Source organism: Panthera uncia, chromosome E3 (genome assembly GCF_023721935.1).
Source record: "Panthera uncia isolate 11264 chromosome E3, Puncia_PCG_1.0, whole genome shotgun sequence".
NCBI lineage: Eukaryota > Metazoa > Chordata > Mammalia > Carnivora > Felidae > Panthera > Panthera uncia.
In genome coordinates this window covers 24,676,994-24,689,061 of record NC_064815.1, presented here as the reverse complement: position 1 = coordinate 24,689,061, position 12,068 = coordinate 24,676,994, and the positions used below count along the sequence as shown (strand labels likewise).

The following is a 12,068-nucleotide window of genomic DNA, read 5'->3' as shown; positions in this document are numbered from 1 at the left end:
GCGCCCCGTCTTGCCACAGGCGTCCCCTTCACGCGCCTCCTCCTGATCCACTTCTCCCCGCCAAGGGGCTCCATCTCTCCCAGCGCGGCACCGCCCCATCTTCCATCATGCTCGCACACATCCGGCTCCGGGAGTCCCTGTCACGTGCCCATCAAGTTCCGCGCATGCCCTCCACCTGCCCGGTCACGCCCCACGCGTCACTTTCACGAGCCTGGTCCCGCCCCGCCCCGCGTGTTCCCGCCACGTGCCCCATCAGGCGCCACACTGCCCCATCACGTGTCGCACGTCCCATCACGTGATCCACCACGCGCCACCGGAGGCCCCAGGGCAGTTGGCAGCTGTTGGTGCGAAACGTTGAGCGCCTCCTCGCGGGCCCCGGACGCCACCGGCGGGAGCGGGCGGCGGGGTATAAAGGGGGTGGCTGGGCCACCGCCAGGTGGAGAACGAGGGGTTGAGGTCTCGTGCGCGTCGGCAGGCCACGTGGCGATGGGGGGCAGCGCGCGGAACCCGGGGGCCCTGCAAGGGGACAACGCTTCCGGCCAGGTGAGAGGCTGGGCTTTGGGGAGCCACGGGCAGGGGGTGTCGGAGTCGGGGTGCAGGCGGGGCGCTCTGAGGTTTTGTGTTTCTCCCCGCAAGTCTCCATACCAGAGGTTAAGTCGGAGGATGCGGGACATTTCCGGGGACCGGGGCGTGTTGAAGGACGTCATCCGAGAGGGTGCTGGAGAGCTGGTGACACCCGATGCTTCCGTGCTAGGTACCATCATCTGCCACCCAGCAGGAGATGTGAAAGTACCAGTCATCAAGTGTTTTCTGCATTATACCTAGAAAGGTGGGAGGGAAGGTTAGGTTTAAAACACACACAAAAGAAGGGTAGACCCCGCCCGCTTTATTACAATTCGGGCTTTTAAGGGAAAGCGAGGGAACCCATCTCCCCTTTGCATGAGGCCAGTGTAAACAAGGGACATTCTGAGGCCCTTGAACCTCACAACCAAGCTCTTGAATCTCACGGCCAAAGGGCAGGCATCTAAATGTTGACCAAAGATTTTCCTATCACTGTGGGTGGGAGGCGACTTGAGTACATCGAGTTCCCTTTTTTTTTGTAACGGAGAATTGATATGGAAGGGTGCATGTTCTTGATTTTCCTTGTATTGTTTTTTTTTTTTTTTTTCCTGTCCTAGTGAAATATTCCGGATATCTGGAGCACATGGACAAGCCTTTTGATTCTAATTGCTTTAGGAAAACTCCTCGCTTGATGAAACTTGGAGAGGGTAAGTTGAGATTAGCAACTACAAAAGGAGGAATTGTTTGGGGAAACTGTTCAGAGCATGGAGTCCTGGAGTTGGTTTCTCTGAGACCGGGCTTTGCTACACCAATCATGGTCTTGTCCGCATTTCCCCCTGAGGCCTAGGTACTTGGGAGATGGTTTACCTGGCAAGGTTACCTTTGCATCCCAAGAACTATTGGGCTTGTTCATTTGTCAACTGGACACTTATCAAGCAAGGGTTTAGTATCCATAATTCATGCTGGAAAGAGAAGAGCTACTCAGATGATTAGAATATCTCCACTAACGTGGTGGAAGAGGTTGATTGCATTCACAGAATTGGATGAGGTCCTGGGAGGTATAAGTAGTGTTGCGGGAGTGTTTAATGAAGCCACAATTGATTCCAGCTGGGAAGATCAGGGAAGGCTTCATGAAGGAGAGGGTATGTAAAATGAGCCCTGAAGTTTGAGTAATATTTCAGTCAGGGTAGAAGCTGGGTGTGGGGTGAGGAAGCAGGAACTTCCTTGCAGGAAGAAGGAACACGAGCAGTGATGTAGAGGCCACGGAAATCTTGGTTTGGCAATGGTGGGGGTGGTGGGGAAACGAAACTGAAAAGTGAGTTGGGACCACAGTGCAGAACACTCGGAGTCTGTTATGGAAAGATCTGGACTTCAGGAAGAAAGAAATTGATAACCTTGGATCAGGATGCTGGGCGAGCTTCAGATTCTTTGTCCCTTCTTCCAGATATTACACTTTGGGGCATGGAGCTGGGCCTTCTGAGCATGCGGAGAGGAGAGCTGGCCAGGTTTCTGTTCAAACCAGCCTATGCCTATGGAACGCTGGGCTGCCCTCCCTTGATCCCCCCAAACACTACTGTCCTGTTCGAGATTGAGCTGCTTGACTTCCTGGACTCCGCTGAGTCAGACAAGTTTTGTGCCCTTTCAGCTGTAAGTTCTGGAGCACAGATGTCCATACTAACAGCATGCGCTAGTGTGTTTGGTAATTCCCCTACCTCGATGGTGATAGTCTGCCCCACGTTCCACCACAAGGCTCCCGTGTGGCAGTGGTAGTGGCGGTGGAGGAGTTCCCCCGCTTCCTGGTACACCTCTGAGTATGGGCAGATGTTCTAGGCCAATGCTGGGCCTTGGGTTTGTTCTGGACCCGCAGTTTGAGGTGATTTTTTTTTTTTCAGTCATCATTTTCCTAGTTTTCCCTGCAAGACCATGAACGTTGGCTTCTCAACATTAAGTTGGGTTTCTAACAAGTCAAGCATGGTAGTGATCAGCTAGGGTGAAATATGGTTTCTTGGCCAACCCCGGCTACTTGATAGCAGAAGAGAGTATTAACTAGATGGAATACCAGGACGTCAGGTGTAGATGGGGAAAGTCCCAGGCAAGTGGGAACACATGACCACTGCCCTCATAACTCGGATGTTGTCTTTGTGGCCTCTCACTTCACACATCCCGTGGGTGCCGTATGCGCACTCTCAGTCCTGCTCTCCCACCCTGTATGTGTGTCCTTAGATGTCCACCCAGGTTTGTACCTGGATATGATGTCTCCCCAGCTAAGCTGTCATTGCCTCAAGGGAGGGCCCTTTCCTTTTTCTGACCTTCCCATAAAACCGGTTCTTGCAAATGCCTGGGGCCCACCTCTGGTGTATTGATTGAGAATCTCAGTGGGGGAAGGGGTGGATAGGGCCAGGACATCTGTGTTTAAAAAGAGACTTCGTGGGTGATTGACCTGTACCCAGGGCACAGCATTGTGGCCATGAAGACCAGTAGGGCCCCGGCCAGACCAAAATCTCTTGTTTGTTGGACAAATGGTGGTTGTGAGACCCGCTTTCTGTTTGGCAAGTTCCATCAGTTTCTGATTTCGTGAGGCCGTGCTTCTTCAGGGAGCATCTCTAGAAAGACTGAGGGAGACCAGTGTGTGGCTCTGGTGTCTACGGTGGGAGTAGTAACAACAGCAACCCCCTTTGTCTTCTGCCGGGCATCACAGAGACGACCTCTGCAGGGGCACCAGGCCCAGTGCTTGGCACCCACACAGCAGTAAGCAGAAGTGCATCATCTGAAGCAGAAACCCTAACATCTGTAAGAACACTTGCACTGTGGTGTCACGGCTTTCAGTTTCCTTGTTGGGTGTCCTTGTCTTTTTTCCTCAGGAGCAGCAAGATCAGTTTCCACTTCAGAAGGTCCTAAAAGTGGCAGCTACCGAACGGGAGTTTGGCAACTATCTTTTCCGCCAAAGTCGTTTCTATGATGCCAAAGTGAGGTATAAACGGGTAAGGATGCTTCACAAACATAAATTTAGGGGTGCCTGCCTGGCTTAGTCATAAGGGCATGCAACTCGTGATCCTGGGGTCATGAGTTTGAGCCCCAAGTTGGGTGTAGAAATTACCAAAAATAATAAATTTTTAAATTTAGACCCTTAAAATGGTCTCTTTTTTTTTTTTTTTTTCTTTGAGAGAGAGCATGGGGGCCTGGGGGCGGGGGCAGAGAGAACCTTAAGCAGCCTCCGTGCTCAGTTAGACATAGAGCTCAGTCCCACAACCCTGGGATCATAACCTGAGCCAAAACCAAGAATCAGACATTCAACTGACAAAGCTACCCAGGCATCCCTGAAAATGTTTTTACAAAGTTCTTGGGGTGCCACGATGGTTCAGTCAGTTGAGTGTCCAACTCTTGATTTTTATTTTGTATTTATTTTTTTTGGCTCAGGTCATGATTTTCGCCTCAGTGTAGAGCCTGCTTGGGATAGTCTCCCCCCCCCCCCCCCCGCCCTGTCCCTCCTCCTCCCCCCTCCTCCCCAGCACATGCAAGCAAGCACCTTGTTGCGCATGTATGGCTCTCTTCCCATCTCTAAAAAAACAACCTAAAAACTTTTTAAATGTTCTTGTTTGTTCTTATTTTTCATATGCAGTCTTTGAAAAAAAAAAGTCTCATTAAAAAATTCTCATGCCGGGAATAATGACTGAGAGAGGGGACGTGGGATTTGAGGAGCCCAGTAATGTTCTGTGTTTGTGTCTGGATGTGGTTACGTGGGTGTGTTCAGATTGTGAAAGGTTGTTGAACTGTCCACTTGTTTTACCTGTGTGTGTACGTTTGTGTGTATTTCAGTAAAAAGTCTTTAAAAGTTCTCCTTCCAAGATTAGGTCCTACCAACTGATTTTCCATCCCGCTTGCCATCTTCATTTCCTGTCTCTCTGACGGTGGAGCTTTCTCTAGCTCTCTGAGGTGACTCCATTCTCACCAGGCTTCTGATTGTGGTTTGGCTTCGTGCATAGGTTATGCTGACAGGAATTCACTGTTTGCTTTGTAACTCATTCAACAAATACTATAAGCATTTTCTGTGTGCCAAACTGTGCCCTAGGTTCTAGAGGCGAGTCTAGGGGTATTCTGATTTTCTCTCATTTGCGAAGGGAGCCTAAATCAGTCAGAATTTGTATTCAGCAGTAAGCAACAGAATCCTGAAAAACTTAAATCTTCAGATTTAATTTTTATTTAAATGAGAAGGGAGGCAGTCCAAGGGTGGTAGATCAGTTCCACAAAGCCGTCAGGGATTCAGGTTCCTTTTGTCTTTCTGCTCCACTACCCTTAAACGTCTCCTTGTCTTTTTTGCCCCGAGATGGTCCTTCAACCTGTAGCATCACATGGTCCCCTGGGCAGGAAGGAGGGAGAGGAGAAGAGTGTGGTGTGTTCGTGTTAAGAGCTCTCCAGAAGTACTCCCTTAACCCGGTGACTTTCGTTTTTATATCCTTGGCCAGACCCATATTCAGCAGACCCCGTTGACTGTAGGAAGCTAGGAAATGTAGTTGGTGTACCACTGCTTTGGGTGACAATAGAGGCTCTGCTAGAGGGGGAGGGAGATCGAGACTGGGTAGGTGGCTAAAGGTATCTGCCAGGTTTGGTCTCTGCGTATTGCTTGAGAGAGAGACACGGAGACTGGAGAATGCGTGTGTGTGCGCGCTTTCGGAATGCTGATAGAACCAGGGTCCTGAACATGGAGGGTATAGGCTTGGGTTCATAGTTGGCTCAAATCGTGGATACTATTAATGTTGTGAAGTTTTTTGAAACCGAGCTTGCTCACATGGGAAAAAACTTTCCAGTGAACAGACCAGTCCTTCCATTGTTAGTCCTGTTTCCCGGGTCTGGTCCCCTGAGGTGGTCCCTCTTTAAGCCTGTTTGCTGCTTTTTCTGGCATTGTGAATTGATACTCGACATGCTTTAGTTCCTGTTTTTGACATCTCTTGCTTCTCGTTCTGGAACGTGGATCTCTAATTCCCACTAGGGCTTTCCCTCTGCTCTCTGGTGTTCTGGTTCAGTGTTCTTATCCTGGGCTGCCCTGTGGTTCTGTTTGTGGACTTCCTGTTGTTTTTCTCCACTTGCCCCCTTGTGCTGATAGAGCGCATCCTTACGTTTCTAAAAATATTCTTGTAGTTCACACTTAGCAGTTGGCATACGGAGTATAGAATTCTAGGAATTCTAGCATGCAGCCATCATCCCTCAGATTTTGAAGAATATTGTTTGATTCTAGCTTTACAATGGCTGTCAGGAAGTCTGAATAAAATTTAGGTTCCTGTACCTTTATATGTGGCTTTTTCTTTTTCTTCTCTGTAAGGATGTAAGGATCTTTCTTCTTCTAGTGTCATTAAAAGTTTACAGTGGTGTTTGTGTTTTTTAAAATTTGTTGGTATTGAGCCCCTGGTGCATCTTTCAGGAAACCTGTCCTGTGTTCTGGAAACTTCCTTCATCTATTTCTTTGGTAGTTTGCCCTTGTTTCTGTCTTCTCTTTTTTGGGACTCTTGGTTGTCAGTCCTCCTGGATTGAGCCTCAACTTTCCTTTTTTTCTGTCCTTGCCCATCTCGCTTTTGCCATCCCACTGTCTGGGAGCTGTCCTGGATTCTATTTGCCATCTCGTCTGAGGAACGGTTCGTTCATTTGTTTTTGTTTTTTTTTTTTTTTAACTTTCCCCAGCATTCTGTTCTTGTTTCACGCATACATCAGCTTTTCTTATGTTTTGAGTATTGGTTGTAATTTTCTTCTCTCTGCTTTTCAGATTAAAAAAAAAAAAAAACTCCATTCTTTTTCTACCTGATTTTTTTTTTTTTTCCCTGCCCATTGGATATTGTCCATTTGTCTTAGGTTTGGTGGTAGGTCCCAGACTCCTATCATTAGGTCAGTGTTACTGTTTCTTATGTGAAAGGCTTGAGGTGAGTAAAGCAGGGCTGGTTGGTAGCTGTGCTCCGTAATGGTTTCCGACGCCGAGCACTCTTCCATCTCTCTGTGTTCCCATTTGTAGGGCAGAGCTCTGGGCCTTGTGGTTGAGAATGGTGGCCTCTAAATTCCAAGCACCGGAGGGAAAAGAGAGGGCTGAGAGTATGTGCCTGTGACCCTCACACTGAGTGATGTTTTCCAGAACCTTGTCTTTTGGCTGTAACCAGCAGCTGCAAGGAAAGCTAGCAAATCCCTGTACTCCGATTGCACGTGTGCCCAGCAAAAAATCCTGCTACTATGGGAGAGGGGAGGACAGCCGCTGGGAGACAGGAGGCCGTCTCTTCCATAGAGGCTCTCCTCAAATGTCTCGCAACCTTCAGCTGCCCATTAGGATGGGAAAGAGGCATCAGAAGTGCTTGGTAGGGCACATCGCAGTGTGCTCACTTGGCCTCCCACGTGTCTCTGTTCACTTGTTTCCGCAGGAGCCACTCTGTTCTCCATCGCCTGCCTGTGTGAATGCCTGGCTACCAGCGACCTGGGAGCCGCTGGGAGCCGAACAGGGGAACGGGACAGAGGGCCTCTCCGGCTGTTACTGAAACGGTCCTCTAATACCCCTGTTACCAGTTTACCTCCCTCCTGCCCTCTGCTGTCCCTGAATCGAGAACTCTTTTGGTTCTGTTCCATTTCTCCAGAAGATAGACTCCATGATCCTGGAGGTGGTGGGGAGGAGTGGCCATCTGGATGCATAGGGACAGGGACTGAGTGGCAATGTTCAACGTGTCCTGTTTATTCAGCTCCACTTCTTCAGTAGCTCTGATGGCTCGTTCTGTCAGTTCCTGGGGCTCTGAGCTGCAGACCAGCCCCTTCTTTATTGGTGCTCCCTTCTGCCGGGTTGGTCAGACTCTGCCATCTGTTCTGACATGTTGGGCTTGTTACCAGTTCTCTTGTTCTTTGTTCTTTGTTCTTGTTGGATTGTGCCTTTCTGTTCCATAGGGCAGGAGAGACTAAAAGGTGAGTGTGAAGTCTGTCTTGCTCAGCCACAGGTTTTGCTACCTGCTCATGATAGAAGTGTTCTCCGTCTTCAGAGCGGGAAATTGGTGTTGATTGAGTGCCATTGTTCCCAGCCTTTTGCTCAGCTTCATGTGGGACGTGCCATCTAGGCAGGGTCCTTGCCTTCACATAATGGTAACATAGGTAGGGAGATAAAAGGTACTCCCAGTGACCAAGAAATCCCTGTAGTATCTAGTACTAGCCTTTCGGAGGAGGAAAATCTTTGTGGGCTAACCCACCTGGTAGTGGTTTCTTGGAAGCAATGGCACGGGAGCTGAGTCTAGAAGGATGAAATGGCAGAGAAAGAGGCAGAAGATAATTCTGGGCAGGAGAAAAGGATGAGCAAAGGTGTAGAAGTGAGAAGAGCCTGTTCAAGGGCCAGTTGGTGGTCACTTAGTCTACAGCACAGGTTACATTTGGAGAATACCGGGAAAATAGAGTTCAGGTAACCAGATTCAAGAAGACCTTAAAATGTGTACGGATGGGTCTGGACTTGCTGAAAAAGAAGGAAGGGGAGAGTGAGGTTATAAAAGTGATATTTAGGGAGGACGTGAAGGTTGGTAGCACGCAGGTAGTGTGTAGGAGCTTGTGAGAGCCAATTGTAAGATGGCTCAGGAAGTTTTACGAGCTGGTTAATGTTACTTTGGCAGCTTGAGATCGGCCAGGGTTAAACTGTTTACACCACAGGAATGGGTACACCCTGCAAGGCACCCCTTCCCCAAGAGCTGATTGTTAAACATTTACCAGCACACCACCATATGCAGGACACGTTGAAGGGACAGACTTTTGTTAGTGAATTTTCCATTCCACGTGAGGCACTGCTTCAGGCGTGTTGCAGCTAAGCCTGTCACGGGGATCCCGGAATGTGTTTCAGAAGGTGGGAATTGTGCAGATAAAAGTTTTGGAAATATTTTCAAAACCAAGTAACTAGACCTGATGATGATGTTTTATGAGTGACAAAGGAAACCAAAGAATAGACTTGCTTGAAGCTTTCTCATTTGAGAAAAATTTTTAAACAGGAATAACTGGCAAAAAGATGTATTAACTTCAGTTTAACTCACTGGTGAGAACAGCCAGATAAAGGTGGCCTGTAGAAGACGGTTTCTAGGTGGCAGACTGTCCCATGATTCCGTTTAGGAATGGGGCCAGAGTTTAGGGGACAGATCCAGGTCGGTGATAGGAGACCTGAAGCAATTCAGAAGGTGTGAGGGCAATGGACAGAAACTTCTGTGACAAATGCCTGGGGCTTGGAGATGAAAGGGGAGGCAAAAGAAGGCTGGTGGCTCTGTGCCTCCGGCACCATCTTGTCTGATGTGTTTTCCAGTGTGGCTGTCGTCTTCCAAATGGGGTCCTGCCTGTGAGTCACACTGACACTGCTCAGGCTTTGTCTTCATCGCTTTTCTTCCTTTGCTATTGTTAGAATTCACATACCATGAAGTTTACACTTTTAAAATGCAGTTTGGTGGTTTGTCGTGTATTCATAAGGTTGTGCATCTATCAACACGACATAATTCCAGGTCGTTTCATCACCTTGAAAAGAAGCCTTGTACCTGTTGGCAGTTCCTCTCCTATCCCTCAACACCCCTTGATCGCTCCTATTTTGCTTTGTTTCTATGAATTTGCCTATTCCTAGACATTGTACATAAATAGAATCCCCAAATGTGTGGTGCTCTGTGTCTAGCTTCTTTCACTTAGGTGAACTTTGAAAATGTATTGCTATGTTGTAATGTGTATTAATGCTCTATTCTTTCTTTAAAAATGTTGTCTCAATTTTGATAGAAATGTGCAAACCTAAAATTCATCATTTTGATTATTTTCAGGTATGCAATCCAGTGGTATTAAGTACATTCAGTATTGTGAAACTGTCATTACCACTGCCCATTTCTGGAACTTTTCATTATCCCAAACATTGTTTAGCTATTAAACAATAACTCCCCATTCTCCCCCTCCTCCAGCCCCAGTAATCTTTATTTCTACTTCATGCTTCTCTGAATTTGTCTCTCGTGGGTACTCATTTAAGTGGAATCCTACAATATTTGTCCTTTTGTGATTGGCTTCTTTCACTTGGCATAGTATCTTCAAGGTTCATCCATGTTCTAGCATATACCAAATTTCATTCGTTTTAAGGTTGAACGATATATTGTGTGGATTTAACTGGGTTTTGTTCATTCATCGGTTGGTGGACACTTGGGTTGTTGTTTCCTCTTTTTGGCTACTGTGAATAATGTTGCTTTTACATCGGCGTACAAGTTCTTGTGTAGACCGAAGTTTTCATTTTTCTTGGGTTTGTGCCTAGGAGCGCAAGTGCTGGCTCATGTAGTAACTCCCTTGGTTAACTTTTTGAAATACTGCCAAACTATTTTCCATAGTGGCTGCAACATTTCACATTCCCACCAACAACACAAGGGTTCCAGTTACTCTGCGTCCTCACCGATGCTTGTTTTCCATCTTTCAAATTATAGGCATCCTAGTGGGTGTGGAGTGGTATCTCATGATTTTGACTGCACTTCCTGATAACCAAAAAGATGTTGCCCATCTTTTTATGTGTTTATTGGCTATTTGTAGGTCATATTTGGAGAAATGTCAGTTCATATTCTTTGTCCATTTTTTTTTAACGTTTGTTTATTTTTGAGAGACAGAGACAGAGTGTGAGCAGGGAAGGGGGCAGGAGAGAGGGAGATACAGAATCCAAAGCAGGCTCCAGACTCTGAGCTGTTGGTTCAGAGCCTGACACGGGGCTTGAACTCCCAAACCATGAGATCATGACCTGAGCTGAAGTCAGACGCTTAACCAACTGAGCCACCCAGGCGCCCCTTCTTTGCCCATTTTTAATTGGATTTTCTTCTTATAAAAGTTATTTATATTGTCTGGATAGTAGGTTCTTCTTAAATATGACTTACAAATATTTTCTCCGATTCTGTGAGTTGTCATTTCACATTCTTTTTCTTTTCAGGAATGTACAAGTGTCTTTTCATTCAAAAATACAAAATCATCTATAGGCATACACAGTGACATCAGTAAGCCACTGTGTTATTAGTTTAAACCAGTAAATGATGGTTATAGTGACTTTTTTCAGTCATTTTCTTTGTTTTCTTGATGATATCCTTTGAAACACAAAAGTTTTTAAACTTGAAGTCCAGCTTATCTTTTTTATGTGTGTGATTTGTGCTTTGCATGTCATGTCTAAGAAACCATTATCCAAAGTCAGAAAGATTTAGATCTGTTTTCTTCTAAGAGTCTTACAGTTTAACTCCTCCATTTAGGTATATCATCCATTTTGTTAGCATTTGTATATGTGTGAAGTGGAAATCCAACCTCACTCTTTTGCATATTGACAACCAGTTGTCCCAGCACCATTTGTTGAAAAGACTACTCTTTCCTCGTTGAATGGGGCTGGTACCCTTGTTGAAAATCCATGGACTCTACACAAGTGTAGGTTTGTTTCTGGACTCTCAATCTACATTCTCCATTCTATTCTCTTGATCTGTGTGTGTCCAAACCACTCTGGCTTGCTTACTGTAGCTTTGTAATAAGCTTTGAAATTGAAAGTGTGAGTCTTCCATTTTTATTCTTGTTTTAAGTATTGTTTTGGCTACTTGACATCCCTTGAATTCCCATGCAAACTTTCAGATCAGCTTGACCATTTCTGCAAAGACTGTTGAAATTTTGATAGTGGTTGCTTTGAATTTATGTATCAACCTTGGGAGTATTGCCTTCCTATTAAGTCTTATACGGGGAATGTATTTCCATTTAGGCCTTTAGTTTTTTCTTTAAAAAATTTTTTTTAACGTTTATTTATTTTTGAGACCGAGAGAGACAAAGCATGAACAGGGGAGGGTCAGAGAGAGGGAGACACAGAATCTGAAACAGGCTTCAGGCTCTGAGCTGTCAGCACAGAGCCCGACGCGGGACTCAAACTCACGGACCGTGAGATCATGACCTGAGCCGAAGTCGGCCGCTTAACTGACTGAGCCACCCAGGCGCCCCAGGCCTTTAATTTTTTCAACAGTGTTTTGTAGTTTCCAATATACAGTTCTTGCATTTTAAATTTATCGTGACTTCATTTTGATGCTATTATAAATGGAGTTGTCGTCCTCATTTTTGGATTGTTTATTGTTGGAGTATAGACTTACATCTCCTGTGTTGATCTTGAACACATTTTTTTTTTTTTTTAGCTCTAATACATTTTTTTTTTCTGGATTCTTAGGTCTTTTAATAGCAAGATTACATACCTCCTCTTGACTACCTATTTTCCTTGTCCACAGGCCTTGCTGCTGCTTCACCGGCGATCAGCACCCCCTGAAGAGCAGCACCTGGTGGAAGCAGCCAAGCTTCTTGTCCTCCTTAACCTGTCCTTTACATACCTGAAGCTGGAGCGGCCTGCCACGGCCCTGCGTTATGGAGAACAGGCTCTGATCATTGACCGGAAGAATGCCAAGGCCCTCTTCCGGTGCGGACAGGTGTGTTGGAGGGCAGGGGCTGGGGAACGAATGCCCAAGAAAAGGTAGTGGTGATGTTCAACTTGGGCCCTAGAAAAACACTGT

At 46.4% G+C, this 12,068-nt stretch overlaps 1 protein-coding gene across 1 annotated transcript in view; it reads left to right on the top strand.

Moving 5' to 3' along the window:
* Window positions 1-259: 259 nt before the first annotated feature.
* FKBP6 (FKBP prolyl isomerase family member 6 (inactive)) overlaps window positions 260-12,068 on the top strand; it is a 28,958-nt gene continuing 17,149 nt past the window's right edge. The window contains exons 1-6 of the mRNA XM_049639228.1: window positions 260-543; window positions 637-754; window positions 1,179-1,268; window positions 2,006-2,208; window positions 3,423-3,542; window positions 11,790-11,984. Coding sequence (XP_049495185.1) covers window positions 487-543; window positions 637-754; window positions 1,179-1,268; window positions 2,006-2,208; window positions 3,423-3,542; window positions 11,790-11,984 — 783 coding nt within the window. The 5' untranslated portion in view covers window positions 260-486. The remainder of the gene's footprint in view (window positions 544-636; window positions 755-1,178; window positions 1,269-2,005; window positions 2,209-3,422; window positions 3,543-11,789; window positions 11,985-12,068) is intronic.